This window comes from Dermacentor andersoni, chromosome 4 (genome assembly GCF_023375885.2).
Source record: "Dermacentor andersoni chromosome 4, qqDerAnde1_hic_scaffold, whole genome shotgun sequence".
NCBI classification, from domain to species: domain Eukaryota; kingdom Metazoa; phylum Arthropoda; class Arachnida; order Ixodida; family Ixodidae; genus Dermacentor; species Dermacentor andersoni.
The window spans coordinates 203,071,687-203,098,607 of NC_092817.1; the positions used below are offsets into that span (position 1 = coordinate 203,071,687).

The following is a 26,921-nucleotide window of genomic DNA, read 5'->3' on the forward strand; positions in this document are numbered from 1 at the left end:
CCCCTGCCGCGTCCACTGGAGAAGGCACGAATGCGAGCCGCGTTCCTCGCTCGCGCACGCGAGATTAAACCGCGTTCGCGGGAACACCCTCACGCGCTCTCACTCATACGGAACCTCACGGCGACGCCGACGGCGACGGTAGAAATGCGCCTGGAGTGTTCATATAATTTCTATCGCAATAAAACATCGCCGTCGTCGGCCTTGTTGTTGCGGCACTGAATGGCGTTCCACTGTGTCGCAGCTTCTGGGCGCGAGCAGCGGAGGCGTGCAGCCGACCACCGACGGGGGGGAGCCGGAGGAGGAGCGCCTCCCGTCGTTGAACACCGCTCGCCACTCCGTCAGCGTGGCAGCGCTGGCGCTGGTCGCCGTGGCGGTGCTGGTGCGGCTCAGCTACCTGACCAAGATGGCCTTCGTGGCGCTCCTGTGCGCACTCCAGTGCGCACTCTGCCTGCTGCCCCCGCTCAGCGAACACTTCAGGGTGGCGCCGCCAACGCCGTCATTCGGAGGCCAAGTCGTCGGGATGGTCGCCGAGACAACGGAAGTCCTGACCACTGCGCTGCCAGTCGACCAGCCGAAGCTGCAGCAGTGAGTAGGGATAACAACCGGTGAACCGCCCGCGACGTAACCCGAAGTGTTAATGTGCTGGCGTATTCGGTATTGTGCAAGATATTCTACTGTAATCTGCAGAAGCTTTGAATTCGTAAGTTTGTTTCCGTATGCAGTTCAAACGAAGGCGACTCAGGAGAAAATAAGCTTTAAATGCGTAAGCATTTCTTTGCTTAGCCAACGAGAAAAACGGTCCGTCCGTCCACCCATCTATCCGTCTGTCCCGTAAGACGATCGCATTTAAGATAGCGCCCGCGGCAGCAAGCGAATTCACCCTTGTGCTGCCTCTCGCTTAGGCGACGAGAACACAGCGCTCACGAAACTATCGGCACTCGCCGCACCCTGCCCACGTCGCAGATCACGTTCAAGACAGGGGCCCGCGCGCCTCTCTTCAACGCCAACTAAGCGGCGAGAACACAGCGCGCGAAGCTATCAGCGGTCGGCGCTCCCTGTCTTCATCGCTGATCGCTTTCAAGATACCGCTCCCGCGGCCGTGCCGTACGCAGCCCCAGCCGCAGTACGGTTGATCACGGTTGATGATGGTTCGACACGCATAGGTAAGGCGCTAAAGAGTGATAACGGCTTAAAATAATCGGAAGGTCATGAGCGAACCTGTCGCCGCCACCTGCAGTACTTTGCTTGCGTAATAAATTCACCTTGCAGCGCTGTGCGCAGCAGTTCGTGTGGCAACAGTGCATTCGCTTACACTGGCCGGATCAGGTTTCGTAACATTGGCAATGACACCGCGCTGCACGGACATGAGCAAGGGGCACAGTGCTTACGCACACTTAAAACAACTCCCACAGGAGCCCCTGCGTGATCTCTTTTTCTCTTTGGCAAGGGAATGAACAACATATTTATTGCTCTTGTTTTACTTTGTTGCGTTACATGCGAAAGTAGTAATACTAATTCCTTTGCAAGAATTCCCCGTCTATACATTATATGTAGGCATATGTTTACAAGTCTTCATAGTTTCGTATTCAGGCCGCAGTACTCAACGAAAAATAGCGGTAATTGTTTTACGCTTTTCATAAACCATAACAGATAATAAAGCGACGCGGCAAATTAACCAAGCCAGGCTGCCGATTACTGTAAGATTTGCCACAAGAACCTAGTTGTCAATAGTCTATTATTTTCAATTCTATATGTAGTTTATGGTATTTCGCCCTGTGCCTTTGCGCTGCGAGCTCTCTATAGGGACTGCCTGACATACTTTCATAATCAACTATATCGTAGCGCACTAGAAAACCAAATAAAGACTTCAAATAAATCAGTTGTAAGCTCAGCGCCGTGTTTGTCTCCTCTTTCTGGTCCTGTCGTCTAGCGCTGTTTGAACTTTATTGTTACCATGGAACACCAACTCGCCCGATCCGCTGCCCTTCACTAGAAAACCTACCGTTCAAAGTGTCTAAAAGTGCAGTGTCTCCATCTGAAAGCGGACATAAATCTTTAAAACATCTGCGTAGTCTCTTCTTAAAACTATGTGTACACATGCCCGCAGCACTTATTAGTGGACGCGATGGCAATTTCATGAGAATAAAAGAGAAGCTGGTATGCCGTAGGTCTTCCGCAGGAATTATTACTTCGTCGCTAAACACTAAATAAAATTATGACCTTAATAGCCGTACTCAGCACTAATTGTATAGGTCATTAGTTGGTATTTTTTCGCAGTCACTAATAATCTCACGAGTTTCGTACAAGCGCAGTCCGTGTAGTATGCGCTTTTCTGTTGGCGCTTGTGCCGAAATCCGAGCCTTTTGTGCTACAGTCCAGCAGCAGGCATAATGTGATAGGGAAGGCCTACAGTGATCTCGTGACAATGACGGCGCGCTTTCAAAGCGCAACTCATTTTCGGTATCCTGAGCGCCATAGCAACCCTTGCACCTCTTCCACAACGCGACTTGCACTGAGGTGCGTCACCATCATGACAAGAGGGCACACTATTGGACCCACGGACGCACCACACCGTTCCTCTGCACAAAGGCAGTGCCACTTTTCAACCCGCGCTAACTATAACTATGAAATGAATTACTCTATGCAGCCAGCAAAAGTAAGAATTCGCTAGTAAAATTAATTTTTAAGCAAGGCATCAATCTATTTAAGCAAAATGACTGTCTCTGCGTGGGTTTTAGGTCTCGTGATGGCACACTGCTTAGTTTGCACTGCTTCAGCGTCAAGCGACGCAATATGTCATTTTGCGCCCATTTTCGAAGCATAATTTAAGAAATCATTCCTTGTTTATGGACTAAAAGCAAGCTCGTTTCCGCCAATGCCATGCGCGATCTTCTCATTCCCATGACCATTCGGATACATGTTCTCAACAGTGCACAGCCCCTTTAACAATATCACCAACTGAGTGAACGCAGCGCCTTTAATGCAGAAGTTTGTTGCTCGCCCCGAATTAGAAATCCATAAGAATATGCCGGATCATCGGAATATGCTACGCCTTATACGTGCATTCTGAGTGCCAATAATCTGAGACGACTTTGGCGCAAACTTCAGAACCTGGTATCATGTGGTATCAACATGGTATGACGCCGTAGCACCACCTGCTTTTTGCACCATTTCAGGTGATGTAACAGTAGGTCACTCAGCACTGTATTAAGCACGATACAACTGAGGACAGCTGCAGTTATGGTGCCGTTTAGGCTGACGGAACAGTTAGCAGGCAACATGCGTCCATCACGTTTTTGGTATGGCTGCTGCAGAAGTGAAAATCATGGCCTTCTGTGGGCTAGTGACAGTAGCCACGAACCCGTGGCGAGACGAGGCTGCATGAAACAGGGGTCGGGCGCCTGTCTTGAGGTGTTTGCATGTGGGAGCGTGCGCGTGCATGTGAGCGTGTTGCGCTCTGGAGCAACTTACTAAGAGGGCAAAGTCAACGCGCATTTCTTGTTGTTTATTAATTTGGAGACTAAAGGAAGTTTGTCGACTGAGGAGCTCGCTATACCAAATTATTAGCATAGAAACAAGCTAAGAAAACCTTAAACGAGGGGAAAATACGGGTGAAAAAGGGACCAATAGTCAGGACGTTTAACGGCTGCTTAGCGTGCAGCAAACTCGCGCTGCTTGCATGCATACATAAAGGGCACCGGACATTCTGCCCCCATAGAAATGCAGCCACCGCAGAATAGCATCTCACCTCGTGCTGTGCAGCAGAACGCCATAGCTGCCGCAGCGGGCAATAAACTGCGACGGCATTAATGGGAACCCCAGGAGAGGAAACCACTTGTTCAATCCACGGCACTAAAAGTTGGTCAGCCACAATAAAAATGCGGCTGGATATTTTTAGCGAAGCCGGAAAAAGGGCATATGAATTTCTATTGAGAAGCCTGCTCAGCAATCTTGAAAGCGTAAAAATGCTAGAACAGAGACAATTTCAGAGAATGTGTCAGTAAGGCACACAAGAATGACGACAAATTCATCGGTCACAGAAATTACTGCAGAAAGAAGGGCTAGTTGAAAACAAAATTATTGAATATTTCCTGCGATTTTAGGAAAGCACTGGCAGAGCACAGAACAACATTCTTTCTCTCCTGTTCGTTTCCGGTTCTTACCTAAGTGGACGGGAACTATTTAATAGTATCAGTCGCAGAAAAATCTTGCGCCGCAGGGCTTGCGAGCAAACTTTCAACCATCCATTCAGGTAAGTCGTCAGTGTTTTGAATAGAGTGGCCGTTCACTCTATTTAAATCCCTTGTTCAATGCCTGTTGGAGCCTGATATTTGCCGGTGTAGTCAGTCCGCCAGATTAAAACAATGCGATCAATTGAAGCAAAAGACAGTTTTTCAGGGTAGTACATCTGTACAAATCACGGACATCAATGGGAACACATGTCACACGTGCCCGTCCGCACTTCGCCTGCCATCCATTCAACAGCGTGTAACGTCTGCTTCTGGCGACTCGCTCCGGCGGAGTGATCTCAAGTCACTCCTTCAAGAAAGCATTTGATTCTCCGCTAATTTAACTTCAAATACTAAAGTATGAGAGTTAAAAGTTGTAATAATTCTTCATCATGGAGTGCAGATCTTGAGGGGGGAGACAGGACGTGGCTGAAACGCAACGAGAGCCAAGTTCGTGGTGCTTGCTACAAACGCGCTTCAAAAGGGGTGCTCACATCATCCACCTATTCACCCAGACATGCGCTCAATATACAATTTAGTCTCGTTGCGAACTCAGTACGCCATAATATCTGTGGCACCGTTGAATCGGTGCACGTTGAACAACCGCGGGTGGTTGAAATTATTCCGGAGTCCCCCGCTGCAGCGTGCCTCATAATCAGATAGTGGTTCTGGCACGTAAGACCCAGAATTTATTTCTTAATAATGAATCTTGAACTCATCTGTGAAGACGTATTATGCTATTCTATTACGCTTGTTGAGACATTTATTACTCTAATTGATTAATTTATGAGACTCCTAACAGCGGATACCAAGTGCAGCTGGTTGTTTCGCTATGCAGCCCTTTCATGCTCTTGCCAAAAAAAAAAAAAGCCTCACTATGCATGAAGGCCACTGTTCCAGAGAGACTATACCTAGGCTGCCACAATATGTGACATTCTTCACTATTCAGAACAGCGCATTAGTGAATGCTTTCCTGGAGGCAGACTCGAATTTAGGATCGATAAGCTCCACGGAGTGCAATCTTGGAGACTTCTGAGGAGAGGAACATGCGGCTTGTTTTCGTTCTTGTTGTATTTTCTATAGAAGGCGCTGGCATCAAACTAAGTGAACGGGTGGGTACACCTGGCCCTGCGCTTGCATGAGGCTGAATTCCTTCATTGCGCAGGCGTCTGCTAAGCCATGCCGCCGTGCAGCTCATCTACCTCGTGGCCATAGGCTTGGCGTTGGCAGTCATCTCAAGACAGGTACGTGCTCACTCGCCAAGACTGACGGAAAAGTAGTGACGGCGTTAAATGTGAAAGTAAGTCGCTGAACTCGTGATTCATGCTACCAGCGCACAATGAAACCAGACACAAAGAGAATGCACGGACGCTATAAAACTACAACAAATGTCGTTCACTTGACACTGTGCCACGTCAGGCAGAAACGATGTCGGGCAGCATTATTAGCGCGCACGCGTGCGAAATCCTTTCAAACCAATTCAATTTATTCTTTCTTTTTACTCTCCAGTACGGCAATGAAGATGCTCTATTTATTTAGTTGGCAAGAGCAACTCCTACTAATGCAGTTATCTTCCTTTTTCATGCTAAATCCCTCAAAAGCCCCAAAGGAAAAGAAAATGGTGATAGCTTTATTAGCAGCTAAACGGAAATTGTTTATGTTAAGTCAGATGGCGAGTGGTATGCATACGCGGTAATAATGCTGGTTGGCATGCTGCCTGCCTAGTTTAGTCCAGTGTCAAGTGAATCAAGTTAAGCGACGGCGCCTTATCCCGTTTGATATTGCGCTGACAATATGAATCACGAGACTAGCGGATAAACAAGAAGAAATTGGGTTAACCGAGGGGCCCGATTTTACTGGCGTTCCCATCTTCTCGTATTAGCTGTATACTATAATTATTTTTCTTGTGCGTATGCGATGAGGGAAGAATACCGCATACTTAATTCAGCTAGAAAATGGGAGTCTATCCTGCAATCACAGCTAACGAAGTTCTGATGAATACAGAACAAGAATGCCTATACTTGGGTTAAAGCAGTGCTTCTCGCATGCGTTCCCTGTGCATAAAAATGTCGCCGCAACATTGATGGCAGCGTGGTGGTGCCGGCGCAGTTCGAGCTGACTTCGCGGCGGCTGTTCCTGTGGCGGAAGGACGTGGAGGAGCAGAAGGAGAAGGTGGCCGACATGCGGCGCAAGAACGAGGCGCTCGTCTACAACGTGCTGCCGCCCCACGTGGCGAAGGTGTTCCTCGGCCGTCGGAGGCTCGATGAGGTAAGCCATCGTAGCACGGGAGATGGAAATCTGCCACTTTTGGTGATATTTGGAAACCAATGCCGATGCACAGTACGCTCACGGCATGGCTAACCACTGCGTCTCTCTCTCTCTCTTTGATAGCGCTCGTTTTGTTCAGACATCATCATCATCATCATCAGCCTGGTTACGCCCACTGCATGGCAAAGGTCTCTCCCATACTTCTCCAACTACCCCGGTCATGTACTAATTGTGGCCGTGTTGTCCCTGCAAACTTCTTAATCTCATCCGTCCACCAATCTTTCTGCCGCCCCCTGCTACGCTTCCCTTTCCTTGGAATCCAGTCCGTAACCCTTAATGACCATCGGTTATCTTCCCTCCTCATTACATCTCCTCGCCATGCCCCCATTTCTCTTTCTTGCTTTCAACTAAGATGTCAAAAAGTCGCGTTTGTTCCCTGACCCAATCTGCTCTTTTCTGATCCCTTAGCGTTACACCCATCATTCTTTCCATAGCTCGTTGCGTCGTCCTCAAATAAAGTAGAACCCTTTTCGTAAGCCTCCTGGTTTCTGTCCCGTACGTGAGTACTGGTAAGACGCAGCTGTTATACGCTTTCCTCTTGAGGGATAGTGACAACCTGCTCTTCGTGATCTGAGAACGCCTACCAAACGCATCCCAGCCCATTCTTATTCTTCTCATTATTTCACTCTCATGATCCGGATCCGCGGTCACTACTGGCCCTAAGTAGATGTATTCCCTTACGACTTCCAATGCCTCGCTACCTATCGTAAACTGCTGTTCTCTTCCGAAACTGTTAAACATTACTTTAGTTTACTGCAGATTAACTTTTAGACCTACCCTTCTGCTTTGCCTCTCAAGGTCAGTGAGCATGCATTGCGATTGGTCTTCTGAGTTACTAAGCAAGAATATATCATGAGCGAATCGCAAGTTACTAAGGTATTCTCCATTAACTCTTATCCCCAATTCTTCCCCTTCCACGTCTCTGAATACCTCCGGTAAACACGCTGTGAATAGCATTGGAGAGATCGTGTCTCCCTGCCTGACGCCTTCCTTTATTGGGATTTTGTTGCTTTCTTTATCGAGGACTACGGTGGCTGTGGAGCCGCTATAGATATCTTTCAGTATTTTTACATACGTCTCTTCTACACCCCGATTCCGTAATGACCCCATGACTGCTGACGTTTCGACTGAATCAAGCACTATCTCGTAATCAATGAAAGCTAGATATGAGGGTTGGTTATATTCCGCACATTTCTCTATCACCTGATTGATAGTGTGAATATGGTCTATTGTTGAGTAGCCTTTACGAAATCCTGCCTGCTCCTTTGGTTGACAGAAATCTAAGGTGTTCCTGATTCAGTTTGTGATTACCTTAGTAAATACTTTGTAGGCAACGGACAGTAAGCTAATCGGTCTATAATTTTTCAAGCCTTTGGCGTTCCCTTTCTTATGGATTAGGATTATGTTAGCGTTCTTCCAAGATTCCGGTACGCTCGAAGTCATGAGGCATTGCGTATACAGGGTGGCCAGTTTTTCTGGAACAATCTGCCCACTATCCTTCAGCAAATCTGTTGTTACCTGATCCTCCCCAGCTGCCTTCCCCCTTTGCATAACTCCCAAGGCTTTCTTTACTTCTTCCGGCGTTACTTGTGGGATTTCAAATTCCTCTAGACTATTCTCTCTTCCATTATCGTCGTGGGTGCCACTTGTACTGTATAATTTTCTATAGAACTCGTCAGCCACTTGAACTATCTCATCCATATTAGTAACGATATTGCCGGCTTTATCTCTTAACGCATACATCTGATTCTTGCCTATTCCTAGTTTCTTCTTTACTGCTTTTAGGCTTCCTCCGTTTCTGAGAGCATGTTCAAATCTATCCATAATATACTTTCTTATGTCAGCTGTCTTACGCTTGTTGATTAACTTGGAAAGTTCTGCCAGTTCTATTCTAGCTGTACGGTTAGAGGCTTTCATACATTGGCGTTTCTTGATCAGATCTTTCATCTCCTGTGATAGCTTACTGGTATCCTGTCTAACGGAGTTACCACGGACTTCTATTGCAAAATCCTTAATGATGCCCATAAGATTGTCGTTCATTGCTTCAACACTATAGGTCCTCTTCCTGAGTTAAAGCCGAATACCTGTTCTGTAGCATCATCCGGACTTCCTCTATTTTCCCTCTTACCGCTAACTCATTGATCGGCTTCTTATGTACCAGTTTCATCCGTTCCCTCCTCAGGTCTAGGCTAATTTGAGTTCCTACCATCCTATGGTCACTGCTGCGCACCTTGTCGAGCACGTCCACATCTTACTCGCAGACATACGAATCATGAAATCAGCGGTCCGAACACGTTAAACATTGTTTGCAAGTTCCAACTTCCAACGTGCGTGCTATATCGGCAAAATTCGATAAATTTAAGAGAGGATGCTCCGAGAGAAAGGATATTTGAAATGGAGAAATTTAAACCAAGTTGCGTGCAGTTTATAAGTGCACTAAATCCATAAGTTCAGTTTCTAACATCCTCCTCCTCATCGTCTCATCAATCATAAGCTTGTTCTTGTTCACTGAAACAACGGTTCCGTAGCAATATTAAAGCTTTAGAAGAACTCTTAGTAATCTTTTCTTAGCATTACCTTTTTAAGCGCTCGCTCACACCGCCGACTCGCAAAGGTCACGCAGCCAAGTTGATCGCAAAGCGACTGCTCACAAATGGCCGCTTTGGTCGAAAAGCGATTACTTTAACTCATCGCTCACTGCTAGATTTTTCAGTCACACCACTTCAGTCGTAAAAGCTTCTGAACCAAACAGATGCTCAAGAACGGGCCCTCGTGGAAAGAGCTAGGGCGGCGACCTTAGCCAACGGAATTCCAGAATAAGAATCCGACAACTTTTCTCCTAACTACCCTCCCGTTTTCTTGGCAATAAAACATTTTCGTCATCATCATCAAGAATGGGCCGTCTGTACGCGTTGACACTTATTTTACGTGGCGATAGCGGTACGAGCAGACAGTATGAGTCGCGAGGCATGTTGGCGTGGTTACGGCGAGGTCGTGTTCCAGGTTTGAACACTTGAATCCTTGAATCGCTTCCTTGATCACTAGTTGCGCTCACTCGCACTACCTCTGTCAAGCGCTGGTGTGACTGAATCGTAATAGTCTTGCTGCACCATATCTACTCAAATTCAGTTCGTTACCTTGAGTTAGTCCTACAAGCACAACACTAACATATCTGCAATGAAGTCGCCGCGACTCAGTGCTGCTAAAACTTCGTGCGACGCCTACTACGCAGGAGCTGTATAGCAAGAGCCACGACTCCGTGGGCGTTCTGTTCGCGGCCATGCCCAATTTCTCTGATTTCTACACCGAGGAGTCAGTCAACAACCAAGGACTCGAGTGCCTTCGCTTCCTCAACGAAGTCATCTCCGACTTCGACGCTGTACGTACGCTGGTGCTGCACTCATACCCTCTGAAGCTCGCAACCGATTATCATGTATGCCTGTGACCAGCATTTTGATGCGTCAAATAGCCCATTGAGTTAAAAAGCTGGTGGCGTCTCTAGCAGCGCAACGGCACTTAGACTCACGTTGGTAGCGACGCCATGGCCCGAGCGCGTCTCGACCGAGCAGAGTGGGCGAAAGGGTGCAGCTGCTGCCGCAGTAGCGCACAGGGCAGAAGGCATCGCCGTGGTGCGTCTCCCTATGAGCATCGCCGCGGCGGTGGCATGCTGCGCTGGCATCGCACGCTGCTGCTCCTTGCAGGCGCGGCCAGCACGTACCGCTATGGTTTGCGTCTCCCTATGAGCATCGCCGCGGTGGTGGCATGCTGCGCTGGCATCGCACGCTGCTGCTCCTTGCAGGCGCGGCCAGCACGTACCGCTATGGTGCACTACTCGCAGCGCAAAACGCGAAAGACCGCTCAGTGGCGTTGAAGCGGTTGTTAACCCTACGCAACCACAACTCATAAGAAGGGGATAGATATTCCTTGATTTTGTTGTTGTTGTTGTTGTTGTTGTTGTTGTTGTTGTTGTTGTTGTTGTTGTTGTTGTTGTTGTTGTTGTTGTTGTTGTTGTAACCAGCACTTGAGCCAAATGTGACAAGGCTTTTTTAGGGTGAAAGCCTTGAGTGACTAATACACCCGATGGCCCTGAAAAAGAAAACGCGTCGTCCGGTTCAATGGTACAAAAACTGCCATCATCAGCAATGGCTAATACCCTCTAAGCAAAGAAAAAATGCAACAGCTCATCCCTCTCGTAATGCAGAGGCTGCAAGCACTCATCAAAGTGAAGCGTACAGTGCACACCTTAATCACGCATGCAACATACAGAAACGCGGCGTCTAGTCGAGTGGTACAAAAGAAACCATTTGATCTTCTCAATGGCTCATAACCCCGTAATACTGGGGCTACAATCGCTCAGCAGAGTGAAGCGAACAGCGTATGAATTCATTGAAATCACCCATACACCCCACAGAATAGCGTGCGTTTAAATCTCCTGCTGAGAGAATGCAACGTAATGCCGAAGAGAAACGTCGCTGGCGCGAGCCTGACCCGCTGTACGAGCGCGCAAAGCCGCAGCTAAGCGTCGAAAACGAGCCGAAAAAGCCGAACTGCTAAAGCAGCAACGAGATGATGCGAGACAACGCCTTACCAAGTGTGCAGCAGGCTTTCGCATCCACGTGTTACAGTAGTGTAACATGCTACCGAACTTTTAGAGTATTTCACCGTCCGTTCAACCGCTAGCGTTATGGCCCCCATCAGCTGCGGCTCCGAGCGCGTTAGTTAATCCGCACCGCGCATGGGGACCTTACACCAGCAAGATGGCGGTTCTGGCTAGTTTTTCGACGTTCATGCTGAATTTTCTTTGAAGCGCGTATTTATCTTTGAAGTAGATGAACTAGAAGATATAATTTATTGACAGGAAAGACAAACAGGTCGACCTGGGCTAGTGCGCTCTAGTCTGTTACTGTGCACTGGGAAGGGGTAAAGGGGCGTGAAAGTACTGGAATGAGTGATGATGATAAGAGAAGTGGTGAATGCTCATGTTTATTACACAGTGGCCGAAAAACTAGCAAGTAACAAGACAAGCTCTTTTCCTGATAGCACCGATGCTCATGTCGTGTCCCTTTCTCGTATTTAACCTGCCTTGTTCTTGCGCTTCAAACAAAGTCCACATAGACGTTACACCTTACTGCCCAGTAACGTTAATGCTAGAATATCGTCGCTGTACCGTAACCTTGTTCTAACAGTCCTAGCTTGAAGCCACTAAATACAACTTTAGTCACAGCAAGGCTCAATTTATTGCGTTTTATCGCGGATAATACACTGGCAACACAGGCAGAAATACAATTCTGTAATTTTCCGCGCCAAGGCTACGATTTGATCATGAAACACGCCGTGTTGGTGGACTTTGGTTCGACCACGGATCGACCAATTCTGTAATTTTCCGCGCCAAGGCTACGATCTGATCATGAAACACGCCGTGTTGGTGGACTATGGATCGACCACGTGGGGTTCTTTAACGAGCACCTCAATGTATGCGCCCCCAATCGAAATACGGCCGAAGTGGAAAGCGCGAGCTCGAGTTCAGTAGCATCAGTAGCTCCAAAGTCCAGTAGCGCCATCATTACTGCGGCAGGTAGTGACTATAGCAGGCAAATGCGAGGTTAGTGGAAGCTGTACAAAGTGTTATTCGTTTTCACCCGTAAAGAACGGTAAATTTTGCATTAATGTTCTAATAAATGACTCTCACTTGTTCCTTGCCTGAAGCAAGATATCAATATCTTTCGGTTCTCACTTCAAGTTCGCTTTTATCGACGGCAGTACGGGAAATACCCGTGTTTTGTGATGAATTGGAATGCTTAGAAATCACCGGCGCCTAAAAATTGTAGCTTCAACGTGGAGCGGTCATCGGGACTGCGTTTAAGAAAAATGCTGCTTCCTTCAAGCGGCGTGACTAATGAGCGCTGCAGTCAAGTGCAAGCATGGAGCAACCATTTACTTGCGCGCACTTGCATGCACTTTATTGCACTTGCTTCGCTTTGGGCTTTCCGTGCTTTTCAAGGCAGAGGACGAACTTGCCCTGTCTGTTAGACAAAATGGGTTGGATGGGTTAAGTAGGCTTGGTCGAGTTTGCTGCCGTATAGATGGGGAGAGGTGGACAGTTGTTTGAAGGAGAAATAGAAAAAAAAAGAGTTCCCCGGACTGGATAATACTGCATGCGACACGAAAATATGACGCTTTGAGGTTGTTACTTTCAGAGACTGGACAAGCGCTCGTCTGCTCTGTTACAGCTCCTAGAGCAAAATCGATTCCGGGACATCCTCAAGATCAAGACCATCGGCTCGAGCTACATGGCGGCCAGCGGACTCAGCAAGGAGGACGAACCTAAGGTGACAAGAAGGGGGGCGGGGGGGGGTGGGCTCAGACGGTCTGTCAACCTGTTTAAATTGTAACAATTTTTAACGCATTTCGTTATTTCTCTAGCTACGTTCATTTACAACCTGAAGTGAAAAGAGCAGCCGTCGGCAGAATCGTTCCTTGATTATTTTTCTTCCAATGCTTATTTTCCTTTCCACAAAGAATCATAACTTTAGCAAGTGCGATGCCGAGGAGGCGCATGCGGAGAACTTGTAGTCATTATCGAGCGTCTTTCACGCACTGCGATTCGACGCGATGCGACGAGCGTCGCCGCGTCACACACGCCGAATCGTGGACTCCCTCTCGCCGCACGCGAGCATGTCGCGCTTCCGTCGTCGGCAAAGCGCGGCCACTAGTTCGACCGCTTTAACATAGCGTCTGGTCATCTCGGGGTAAAGAGCAGCGTGAGAAATAAATTTTTGTCTGCTGAAATGGCACTAACATAAGATGTAATTTTGCCACAGCGACGACATGCGATACAGCAATAAAAAAGAAACGTACGACAACTGGCGTTGAAAAGTGACGGCCGCTAAAGAAAAAGTAGCACGTTCACTTCTGTAACCACGGCTGCAGTGCTGGCAAATGCTTCGCGCATTGAGAAGTGGCAGTTTTGCTTGAAACCTGAAAGTCTTGTAGCGCAGGTAGGTAGCACTGCAGATGAGTTTATCGGAATAAAATGATATATCAAATTTACGCTGCCTCAAATTACGGCAGGCTTGCGTGCAGCCCAGCTACCTGTCACGTGGCTGCACACTTGTCTGCTTGGTTGAAAGCACAAGTTGCCTAAAAACTGTGAGTCGCTTTATCCGGCACGTTTTGATAGATTCTTGTCGAAGGCTGCTTCTGAGGTCCTGGCCTTCCACTTTATATTTCAAGTACTTGTCACGGCTACGCGTAAAACCGACACGATTCCAGACATTTTTTCCTAAACTGACCTGTAAACAAGTAAAATGCAATTCGCGTCGCTATCGAGAAATGCAAAACTCAGTGAGCCTAAGGAAAGCATTGCGGAATAATGGCCGTCTTACTTGTGGCGGACATTAATGTCGCTCTGTTCGTCACAGTCGTACGAAGGACAAGCACTTCACACACTTCACTTCAGCGCCGTCTGTTTGTTTTTCACATCTCTCAACTTTAGGATCGCCGTGTTTACTCACCACCATGTATGGTGGCATGCGCCTCGCGCGGGGAGGTTCACGCAACAAATATTTGTGGCTATAAGAATGTCTGGCAGAGCACGTTATGCGTAGGCTGCCAGGTCTGATTTCACAAGTGATTCCTACGTTCATTTATTTGCCTTGAGAACAAGGTATTGAAAGCATCAGATTAGTGGTTTTCTACAAAAGTTAAACATAATAATATTGATGTTCCTTTATGTCAGTAGTTGATTTCTTAGGCTTCGTGAGGAAGAAACACCCACCTAACCCGTTTCATATTGCAAACCACTGATTATGTAGTAATGCATTTAACAAGAACACCAAGCCAAAATATTGATTCAATCACCTCTCGTCCTGAACAAACGTGGGATAATAAAAACAACATCAACGGTCAGTCAAATATGAAAAATTAGATTACATTTCGATTGCTGAAACGCGGCAGAAGTGTCTATAACGCTTATTTCCTCTTCAAGTGTTCAGTGTTGTAAGCGCAATAATTTTTCTCACACCGTATCACGAATACCAGCTGAGAGTGAATGGTGCGAACACAGCGGCCCATTGTAGCTTGCAGAGCTGCGCAGCAGTGCTCAGCTTGTGTGAATTGTGCAACCTAGTCCGCTGTTTCAGGCTGGTGCCAGCATACAGGAGAGGTGGGGCCATCTGGCGCAGCTCACAGATTTTGCGCTCGCCCTCAAGGACACGCTCAACAACATCAACCGCGAGAGCTTCAACAACTTTGTCCTCAAGATGGGTGAGTGCTGACGTGGCGTTGAATGACGATGCGCCAACAACGTGTGTCGTTTCCTGTACGTTCACGTAACTACTCGAGAATATCGAAGCAGTCACTGGTAGCGGGATATTTTTTTATCCGATTTTGTTATCGCCCATTCGGCTGCTTACTAAGAAGCGCTCTACTTGAGTGACGACGCTTTATCCAAAGGCACCTAACAAGTCCACCTAGCGAGGCAGTTCACTGCCAAAAATATTCCACTGCCATTTTTATGCGCCTTATAAAGCCACGAGTTGAACCCGCCGCGGCGGTTCAGCGGCCATCGTGTTACGCTGCTAAGCACGACGTCGCGCACCTAATCCCGGTCGCCGCGGACGCATCTCGATGGGGGCGAAATGCGGAAACGCCCATGTCCCCGAGTATTGGGGCCACGTTAAAGATCCTCTGGTGATCAAAATTAATCTGGAGTGGCCCACTACGGCGTGCCTTATAATGAAATCGTGGGTTTGACACGTACAACCTCAGAATTCAATTCTACGCCATGAGGTGATGAGGATCATAAGAAAAAAGTCGCAGTGTCGTCCTGAAAGACGAAGCATAGTGTGCGATAACACATTAGTAGATAGCTATATCAATAAGAATAGTAAATTTATTGGCCGTATAAACTTGGAAACATTCGCTTACTAACTGAATTAACAAGCATGGTCTAAGCATGCACAAGCAAACATATCAAACTCAATAAGCGCGGGCACTCGCTGTCGAAACGCTGGTGTGAGCAAGCGTGGCAGTAGCAGTGAGCGATGTGACCTTGGGGTCGCTTCAACGCAAAAGAGTGGCGAGAACGCGCACAAAGGCGTGAGCCATCTGCAGATCCCTTCGAAGATACAGCGCGCGCGACTGCGAGCGGCCGTGCAAAGTACGCGCTCCATCCCTCGCTGCCTGCCCGCTTTCCTGCATACCTGGCGCGCCAGATTTAGGCGCGATCGTCAGTTCCACTTCCGCCCGGTTGCGAAATGCGCAGTTGCTGCTGGAGCACGACGCCGCCCCCTCCCTCCCATCCCCCCCTAAGCCTTTCGCGCGACAGAAGACGGCGCGTTTGCTCTCCGCTTTCTTCTTTCGCGCGCACCAGATTGAGCCCCGATCGTCGGCTTCCCTCGCGTGCTCTCACTCCCAGATACAGCATAGGACGCGCGGCGGCGGTGTTATCGACCTTGGACTATATACTGTACATCACGGCGACGCCGATGGTAAAAATGGACATGGAGTGTCCGTATAATTGCTATTTCAATAAAAAAAAACTGTCTAAATGTCAAAGATACCTCGGAAGTTCTTAGTCACCATCGCCACAAAATTCTCACGTAACGACGCGACTTGAGGGAAGCCAGTCTTGCGCTTTCGCTGTAACACTGCGAATAATCCATATATTTTTTGCTTTTCGTGACCTTTAGATTACAGCTTCGCCTACAGGACATTTTAGCCTAACAGAGAAAGCGTTCCATACAGGGGCAGAGCTCGTACGGTGTCTCACAAACACAGTCGGTGGAAGGAGAAAACAGCGGCACTTTGTTTTGTAAAAGTGAATGAGAGCATAAAGCACTGATTCTGAGTTTTCAAGTCATCTTTAGGTTTTGTGTTACGCGAAACTGTCCCAGAGATATCACTGTATGTGTGGGTAGCAACGACTGCGTCTACTAAAATTAAGATTTCTTTGTTGTACTCTGCGATAAGAGAAATAAAATTGAAGTGTAACGATCAAACTGTCGTTTTTACGGCATTAAAATATTTTGAACTCTGACCTCATGACTGTACGGCGAGACCGTATTCTCCGACTGTGAGACACACCGCACCGGCTCAGGAATTCATAGCATTCATCGCAATCTAAATGCGTGTTCGGATTATTCCGAGACAAAATTTTAATACCCAATATTCACATCACTTATAACCGAGATTGAACTGCAATTCATAATTTAGGCAATTTTCGTTTTCTTTACTCATACTGCATGTTTACTGAAATCAAGAACTTCTAAGAAATGCATGCCTCTTTTTCCGTTATTTTCTTTTCCATTTCTGATCTGAGAGAGAGAACTGCTCTAGAGAGAGAGCTCCAAATGCTCGAGTAATTGCACTCTACCTTGCACAGGCATCAACCACGGACCCATCACTTCCGGTGTGATCGGTGCCCGAAAGCCGCACTTCGACATTTGGGGAAACACGGTCAATGTTGCCAGCCGCATGGAGAGTACCGGAAAGGCCGGAAACATCCAGGCAAGTTCGCGAGTGCTCACCGAAGCTTTAATGCTGGGGAAAAATTTCTCAACCTTGTGTCTACTTCTACAACTCGTGTCCCGTTCATTTGGGCTGATAACGTGCTTCGCATGTTTAGCAGCCACCTATCCGGTCTATAACGCTGCTTTTTCACTAGCTTTAACGACTGCCGCTATAGGGAGCCATAAACAAACCCTTCCCAATGGCGGCAAAAAAAGAGCCAACGAGCGGAGCAGCGGTTCCTTGTCGTGTATAGAGGGGCGGAATTTGGCATATGTTAGAGCTTTCAAACACCTGTCGTAGCAAACCTTTATGGCATATCAGGCGAAATTACTCGCACGCATCCACTGACGCATATAAACCATACGGTTGCCACGTCATCGCAACTGACAGTCTTGTTAAAATAGCACTATTGCAAATTCATGCAACCTGTTCCTGGATACACTTGAAAAAATATGCGGATCCAACGCACACTTTGGAGCCTATGTGAAGCGAAGCTTTCATGAAATGCATAAATAAATGACGTAAATGCGTTCATACAGCTACGACAAGTGGAGATTTGGGGAAGTGGATAAATAAATACTATGGACAATGTAACGCGTTCTGCAGCATAGCACTTACGTGCCTTCGTGGGAACTCGGCAACCCCCGCCACGTGACCGCCGATTACGTTGCCTCCGCGATCTTTTCGTCGGGCCATCTCGGGGATCAGTTACTGCTTCGCTCTCGCCAGGACCGGCGTACCTCACTCGTCAAGACTAAGTCGGCGCGTCCAACCTAGGGAAATAAGGCTCCACTTCCCTGAAGGAATCGCGCGCTTGAAGGCGTGCACTTACGGCAGCGACGATATTTGTTGATGCCGTTAGTTGTTCCACTGCGACATTCCGTAGAGAACAGAGCCGGCCATTGGCACACCTGTTAGTGCGTAAGCTGTGAGCCACTGTAAACAAAGTCCGGCAGGGTTCGCCTACCCCTTGAAAACAACGTCAGGTAAGATAGTTGCCCTGAAAGCCCGCAAAGACTTCTAAATAGGTGCTTAACTGATGCTGCAGTCCATAAAGGGTTTATTTATTTATTTATTTATTTATTTATTTATTTATTTATTTATTTATTTATTTATTATGTCCTTGCTGACCAAGGCATCAAAGAGGGGAGTGGTTACAATATGACAATAACATACGAAAGTAAGTGCCGTGAGTGAAAATGATAAAGTAGCTGCTACTTCTACAATGTTGCCTAAAATGTTTCGGAGACAATTATAATCATTAATATATAACTCTACATGCAATAATAAATATATAAATATATAACTCTACAAGCAGGGAAAAAAACGCACGAGGGGTCCCTTTTATGAATTGTGTACGCTTAGAAAATTTAGCGCGTTCTTTGGTCCAGGCCTGTGTCGCCTAATTGTAATTTGACACTTCTCAAAATGCGGGGCACAACCTCAACATTACCGGTTAGGGTTCTCCTGCGTCCTGTCTCCGGAGAGCGTGCACGTTCTCCAAGGCGTTCATTGAGACACTGTCCTGTCTGTCCTCCGTAGCTCCGGCCGCAGGACAGCAGGATTTCGTACACAGCATCAGGCGCTTAGCCGCGACTAACTGCGGCACGTGGTTCATGCCTCAAACTTCGCGTCTCGGCTCAGTCTGCTTGGCTTACTTCGCTTCTGCATAACGCGCATAGCGCGCAACCTGCATAATTACGCGCCAAGCTTGTTTCGCGTAAAACATAAAATGCGGACTGCCGCTCTTCCAGCTGGCAATGGTTGATCCTGGGTACATGACGGCGGTAGCCCTCGGCTTGCTTGAAGCTTGAGACTTCATGCGCGCACAGCTCGATTAAACCCTTGTCAGCGATGCCTACAAGAATCTGGAGCGCATATCTCTCTGAAAGTAAACGTTGGAGTTTAGTCTGAAATCTCCTTTCCACTTGGTGGTGACACGACCGGTTGACGGTGTTCTTCAGTGCTGTTATGGCAACACCACGCTTCATAGCCTTCGAGTGCGCTAATGAAAAAGGCAAGAGCCCTTTCTTGGAGCGTTGGGCAGAGCTGCAGCATGCATGACGCTCACCGAAGAAAACTTGAGTCTTAGAAAGCATGTGAAATCATAAGTCCAGGCCAGTGTGGCCTTGATATTATTTACGTTTAATATACCAAAGCCGAGCCATTTCCTCGTGCCACGGTTTGATGTACTGCCTCCGTGTTAAGAGTGCGGCATCGGATATGTCCTTGCTACAGCACTCAGGGCCATCCGCTCGATGGATGTTTCTATTCTGGTTAACGTCTCCGCCTTTCGTACTGCACTTGTTACGGTGCATTTGGACAGGACCGTGCGCGCATGAGGGAGACGAAGAGGAAGTGGTAGACTGTCTCCTGAAGCTGTGACCTTTGTACCATCCTGCGTGATTACCACAAGCTTTTCCCCATGTAAGTAGTTGTACATACATTTCTGCATCGAGCTTCCTCTTCGTAACATTTGGTGGAAGTGCAAGGTAAAGACTCAGAACGGAGCTTCGCAGTGGCCGCCGTATCTGTTCTTCACCGATGTCGCAGGAGACTGTGCCTCGTTCGGCAACGCCTGCGTCGACTGCATCGGCTGTCGTACTCACGCATTCGCGTGATCCAGGAAACTCCTGCGGCACCAATGGGGCCGACGCCAACGACTGGCTGCAGATGTACGAGCGGGTGAGCAGCCACAGCAGTTGGGATCCCACAGTGATGCTGACGAACATAATCTTTATTTGGTAGTAACTGTGCGAGTGTGGTTTCAAAATCACGAAGAACTCCGTGACTGGGAGACCTGCAGCCAGGAGCTGCGAGATCTCTTCGGGAAACTCCTGGGTAGGAAGGTCATCGCCAATGAAGAGTTGGTATCACGAATTCAGACGTCCACCGAGGGTTACGTCACTTATATGTAAGACGTGCTGGAGCTCTGCCGCAAGGGCGACACTGGAATGCGCGAGCCTGAAAACGTCGGGCATGTCTTAAAAGGTATCGCCGATGACACCTTCAATCTACTGATTTGTAAAAACCGTACTTCGATTAATGACGTAATCACGGAGTGCAAGCGGTTTGAGCAAGTGAAAAGCCGTCGTGTCTGGCTACCAGTCATTTTAACGGCTTGCCAATACGACTGCAACATCATTTTGTGAAGACCGACATGACTCTCCTACGCGGCGGCAGCAGCAGCCTTCAAAGCAGCAGACGAAGATTGTGTGCATGTATCGTTGACCCACGTCAACGATATATGCACTCCTATGGTTCCCCTTGTTCAGGCTATTGTGCGCCAAGAACTCGCCAATGTCGGCTTTCAATCAGTTTGCACCGTAGCCAGTTCCCGGCCGGCCAAGCATTATTCGTTCGTGGATACCCAAAATCAATGGGTCCCTCGAGGTTCTCGCAACATGGCAGAGTGGCGAACACCGGATGACCGACCTATTGCTTCAGTTGTCACCGCGTTGGTCATGTCGCCCGATACTGTCGTAATCGCTCATTTTCGATGCCGTTCTCGGACGGCCATCGTTCGGACGGCCACTTTTACCATATCTAGCCGCAAGCTGAGCCCAACTTGCACGCCACTGGCGGTACGACCGCATGGCGCCGTCGATCACCATCACCGAGCAGTCACCAGTCCCGTTCGCCGCAAAGCCGTCGCCCGTGTCCAGGTCACCCCAGCCCCGCGCCTGTCGCCATCATTCCGACCTGGCCGCATACCATGTAAAATTAAAAAAGAAATTAATTATGCGGTTTTGCGTGCCAAAACCACTTTCTTATTATGAGACACGCGGTAGTGAAGGATTCCGGAAATTTCAACCACCTGAGGTTCTTAGCGTGCACCTAAATCTAAGTACACGGGTGTTTTCGCCCCATCGAAATGCGGCCGCCATTGCCGAGATTGAATCCCGCGACCTCGTGCTGAGGAACCTAACACAATAGCTACTGAGCAACGACGGCGGGTACCTTGGACAACTAAAAGATGCAGCTCCCGGAGGTTATCCTGCATCTTTGAAGGAAAATAAATAACGATGTCTCCGCCAAAGCCTCTCAACCTGCCGACCAGACGCAATACAGTCGATGTCGAAGTTGGCGGTGTATTTGTCCAAGCGCCTGTTCATACGGAGCCGACATCTCGGTGATGAGCAACCGTCTTCGTTTCCGCCTAAAGAAAGTCCTTACACCTGCCGCATCTCGTACTATCTGGGTCGCTGATGGAGAAACGCTCATTATCTTTGGCTTGTTCACTGCCCGAACAACTATTGCTGGTTCCAACACTTCCGTTCTATTTGCTGTTCTGTAACGGTGTTCCCATGACTTGATCTTCGGGCTCGACTTTTTATCGGACCATTCAGCATTGACTGACTGCACTGCTGGCCTCCTCCAACTCGAGCTGCATATTCACAGGTGTCCTCCAAAATCAGCTGAGCCTTGTTTATGTTCCGTAGACTTCGTACGGTTGCTGCCTCAAGCCACAATCTCTATGCATTTGCCGTGCTTCCCGTCTGTTCCTGAAGGTGATTATGTGCTGACTGCTAATGTTAATGTTCTGCTACGCACAGTTTCTGTCCCTCGTACCATTGTGATTATCGCCGGTAATGGCGTGATTATTCGTGTTTTAAATTCTGGTTTAGGTACGCAAGTTATTCCGAAAGGTATGTCGCTCTGCAACGCTTCTCCCATCGGTGATACCGCCATCTCTGTATTAGATGTTCCGTGCTCGTCTGCAGCCACCTGCTATCCGATCAGTTCCGCAACATCCGATCCCGGCGTATTTTCTAAGATCGCTCAAGACCTGCTTCCCGAACAGGGTGCAGATGCTTGTCGCGTCCAGGTGTCTTATTGCGACGACTTTGACTTTGAGGATCGCCCACAGGGAGATATTTCCGTTTTGACCCATATGGTTGACACCGGTGATGCTATAGTCCTATTCGCCGCCGACCTCATCGTGTGTCTCACGTAGAACGCCATGCTATACAAGCTGAAATAGACAAGATGCTAACCAAAAGTGTAACTGAGCTCTCCGAGTCTTTTGGCATCGCCGGTTGTCTTGGTCAAAAAGAAGGATGGCAGCTGGCGACTCCCTGTGGGCTATCGTCAACTGAATCAGATCACAAAAAAGAGAAGTGTGTACCTTCTTTCGCGGATCGATGACGCTCTCGACTGCCTTCACGGATCGAAATACTTCTCTCCACTCGACTTCCGACCTGGTTATTGGCAGATTTCGATAGATGAACTCGACCGTGAGAAGACCGTTTTCGCTACACCGGACGGCCTTTACTATTTTAAGGTTATGCCTTTCAAACTTTGAAATGCCCCAGCAACTTTCAAAAGAATGATGGACTCTCTCCTTCGGTGCTATAGTTCACTTGCTTGTGTTATCTGGACAATGTCGTGTATGTCGACAGCCACCTCAGTCGCTTGGCCGCTATTCTTGAAGTTTCAAGGGAGGCTGACCTGAACTGTTTCAAGCGCTATTTTGGACACCGGGAACTGAAAGTTCTGGGCCACCTTCTCGGAGCTGCTGGTATACATGTTGATCCTGATAAGATTCACGCGGTCGAGTAGTTTCCTGTACCCTGCTCAGCGAAAGATGTGCGCAGCTTCGCGGGCTTATGGTCCTATTTTCGTTAGTTTGTTAAAAATTTTGCGGATATCGCCCGGCCTCTGACTGACCTTCTCAAGAAAGACACTGTGTTCTTTTGGGGCCACAAACAAGCCGACGACTTCTACACCCTGATCCACTTGTTGACAACGCCTCCGTTATTAGGTCACTTTGATCCATCTGCACCAACAGAAGTTCGCACAGACGCCAGTGGCCAGGGCATAAGTGCTGTCTTCACCCAACAGCAAGTGGAGTCGAGTGCTTCATTGTCTACGCCAGCCACCTCATGTCCCCTTCAGAGCGCAATTGTTGTATCACCAAGCGCGAGTGCCTCGCTCTGGTGTGGGAAGTGGCTAAATTTTGCCCTTTCTCTTTCGGCCGCCCATTTTCGGTCATCACGGACCACCATGCCCTACGCTGGTTATCGTCACTGAAAGACCCGACTCGCCGCCTTAGTCGCTGGGCACTCAGACTTCAAGGGTATTCTTTCGTTGTGATGTACAAATCCGTCCGCTTATAGCTGGACGCCGCCTGCTTGTCTCATCATCCCGTCGATAATCCTAACAACGACGAACAGGATACCGACACTTATCTTCTGACTGTTTCTAAGTTTCGCGACATCGTTACTGAGCTGTGAAAGGACGACTCTCCCTGGTCGATCACTGAGCGCTCGACTTCAGGACAATCAGATCGTTCAACCAGAAAAGTTTGTGCTCCATGACCACATTCTTTATCAATGCAACATCAGCTGTGATAGACCAACTTTACTGCTAGTTGTCCCTCACCATCTATGTTCTACTGTTCTTGCTGAGCTCCACAAGGCACCCACTGGCGGACACCTTGGTACCTCCCGCACTTACGAGTTCAACGTCGCTTCTTCTGGCCAGGCCTTTACTGACCTGTGGGACGTTACGTTGTGGCTTGCGACCTCTGCCTGCGTCGAAAGAGGCCACGTCCGCGACCTGCCGGCCACCTTCGTCTAATCGGTGTTCCCACGGAGCCTTTCTTCCGTGTCGGCATGGACCTTCTAGGCCCCTTCCCCACATTCACAAACAGGAACAAATGGACAGCCGTTGCCACGGACAATGCGACCCGCTATAGTATAACACGTGCCCTGCCCACCAGTTGTGCTACAGATGTAGCAGACTTCTTACTTTAAGACCTCACTCTTCACCATGGCGTGCCAAGGCGCCTGCTGACTCATCGTGGCTGTTATTTCTTGTCCCAAGTTGTCGACGACATACTTCGTCCCTGCTCCACCAAAGACAAGTTCGCAACCGCATATCACCGATAAACACTGACGACTGACTGAACGACTGACTCGCACCCTTACATAAATGTTGCCTATGTACGTTTCAGCAGACCATCGCGATCGGGACAGCACTTTGCCCTACATGACTGTTGCGCACAATTCGTCACATCATAATAGCACTGGTTTCTCGCCTTTCTACCTCTCGTTTGATCGCCATCGCACTCTGCCTTTTCACACCTTGCTACCTTCGGTGTCGTGACATATAACACGGAATACGCCCATGCCGCCGTTGGTCGGGCTCGTATGGCTCGCCAGATTGCCTATAATTGACTTACAGCGGCTCAAGCGTCGCATAAGACTCGCTACGATAGTCCCCACCGGAACCGTCAGTTATCTTCCCGAAATCTCGTTCTTCTGTGGACCTCAAGTCGCCATGTCGGCCTGCCCGAAAAACTGCTATACTGGGCCCTACCGGGTATCACTTAAATTACGAAATCGCCTTTGTTGCAGACACGTCGTCCTCGTCCCAGCTATGAACTGATGTCGTCCACGTGTGTGTCCCATTTAAAATCGTGCTGTTCATCTAGTTCGCTATCATTCTAACAAGCACCGGGATGGCTCTTCATCCCTCGGGGTTATGTTACGGTGCATTTGAACGGACCATGCGCGCAAGAGGAAGACTCTTAGTCTTCCTCTTGAGAAGTGGTACACTGCCCCATGGACTGTGACCTTTGTACCAGCCTACGCGATTACCACAACTTTTTCCCCATGTAAGTAGTCGTACATGCATTTCTGTATCGGGCTTCCTCTTCCAAACAATATCTACATGTGGCGCCAGTGCGCTTCCTTTAGTGTCGAATCGAAAATCTGCGACAACGTTTAATGATTATGAACATATTGGAGGAGTGCTCCACGTTCTCACAGCTGAGATCCTACACAGCTTTTCTTGAGATTTATCTTGGCGTCTTGTCAAACACTGTGCATATTTGTCTGGGGCAAGAACGCAAGCCTCGCGGATTGTGGTGACCACGTTGCTGCCTGTCGCAGGTGGTGAAAGAAACGGCCGACATTCTGGAGACCTTCGGCTTCGCTCTCGAGCAGCGCGGCCTGGTGTCCGTCAAGGGCAAAGGCATGCTCATGACCTTCTACCTGCTGGGAAGGAAGCCCCCCGCCCCGCAGCCCAGCGCCGCGGCGGCCGCCACACGCGTGCACACCAACCCGCTCGCCCAGCAAGACGACGACGCGACCGTCGTCACGGGTGCAGCAGAGCCCGCTGGGTCCCCGCAGGTGAGAGTGATTGCCGTTGTCGGAATCATTGTATACGCGGATGCATGGGATGGTACTGACACTCGCCAAAACAACCAGGTCACTTTTTGTTCAATTGGTTCAACTGTAAGATAGACTAGTACACCGTTTTCAACGTTCTAATCCATCGTGGTCTTTCATCGCTTCTACGATTATGTTACGTATCCTGCTCCGTTGGTAAAGATGAAAATTGAAACTAACCTATTCTTTCATTTCATTTCATTTTTTTTTTCATTTTATTACCTTAAAGACCCCTTGCTGGCTATTACATATCGGGTGGGTGTAGAAAAAATACAGCAGGCTGCCCACTATGTTATTTTACTGGCAGAACACTTGTTACTTCTTCCGCGAAGGTAGATGAAGTGGCGATGGCAGCGACGTGGTGGGGAAGGCCGTTCTAGTCTTTAGCTGTACGATGAAAAATGATGACGAGCAGGGGACAGTGCGTGCGCTAGGGCGAGCAACTTTTAGTGGGTGGCCTGTGAGCAGCGATATGCGTGAAGGTGGTGAAATGTAAGGTGCGTGGCGAAGCGAACTGGTGTGTAATTTATGGAATAATGATAAGCTCGCGATACGGCGACGGTGCGCTAGTGTGTCCAAACCAGACTCTACTTTTAATGGTGATACGCTGATATCATATCAGTATGACAAGTGAATGTATCTTACGTACAGCGCGGTTCTGTATGGATTCTAATGCGTTGCTGAGGTAAATCTGGTGAGGATGCCATATGGGTAATGCGTATTTGAGTTTTGGCCGAACCAGTGTTTTTTATGCTTGTAATTATACCTGTTTAGGAGCATTGCGGAGGTTACGTTTCAGAAATCCCAAGGTTTTGTTAGCAGATGATATGATGTTAGTTATATGCGAGCACCAGTTTAAATCATGCGGGATCGTAATACGTAGGTACTTAATTGAGTTTACAGTGTCGATTGAGATGTCATTAATTGTGTAGAGAAAGTCAAGCCGATTACGGCTGCTGGAAATTGGCATATATTTACATATATTAGTGTTTAGGACCATTAAGCATCACACCTGGCTGTAACGCTGCTCAGGTCATTTTGGAGATAAATGCAGTCATTGCTGTTAGTGATAGTTCGATAGACAACGCAATCATCAGCAAACATACGAATCTGAGTGGAAACATGCAATGGAAGATCGTTAATGTATATTAGGAACGGGAGGGGACCTAGAACTGAACTTTGGGGTACGCCTGATGTTACGGGAAGAAATTCTGAGGTAGTATTGTTAACACTGACGGACTGTGATCGGTTACTAAGAAATTATTTTATCCATGCTAGGATATTGGGGTGAAAGTTCAAGCGAGAAAGTTTTAATAATAAGTGTTGATGAGCTACTTTATCAAACGCCTTTGCAAAGTAAAGAAAAATTATATCGGTCACAGTGTTAGTTTCGAGATTTGAGTGTAGGTCATGAAGAAATGTAGCTAATTGAGTGTCACATGACATGCCTTTACGGAAGCCATGCTGCGACGGGTGGAAAAAGTTAATACTGTCTAGGAAATTCATTACGTGTGAGTATATGACGTGTTCCATTATTTTGCAAGGGATACTAGTTATGGATATTGGACGATAATTTAAGGGTGAATTACGGTTACCCGATTTGTAGACTGGAACGACCTTGCTCTTTTTCTACTCGTTAGGGAGCGTGCCTGATGATAGTGATTGGGAATACAGC

The 26,921-nt window shown here is 48.1% G+C and overlaps 1 protein-coding gene across 1 annotated transcript in view; it reads left to right on the forward strand.

Annotated features, from left to right (window-relative positions):
* LOC126538510 (adenylate cyclase type 3-like) overlaps positions 1-26,921 on the forward strand; it is a 385,015-nt gene that overhangs the window by 325,194 nt on the left and 32,900 nt on the right. The window contains exons 10-17 of the mRNA XM_050185368.2: positions 242-585; positions 5,395-5,473; positions 6,339-6,497; positions 9,790-9,936; positions 12,788-12,886; positions 14,699-14,822; positions 16,942-17,066; positions 24,968-25,207. Of these exons, the coding sequence (XP_050041325.1) occupies positions 242-585; positions 5,395-5,473; positions 6,339-6,497; positions 9,790-9,936; positions 12,788-12,886; positions 14,699-14,822; positions 16,942-17,066; positions 24,968-25,207 (1,317 nt within the window). The remainder of the gene's footprint in view (positions 1-241; positions 586-5,394; positions 5,474-6,338; positions 6,498-9,789; positions 9,937-12,787; positions 12,887-14,698; positions 14,823-16,941; positions 17,067-24,967; positions 25,208-26,921) is intronic.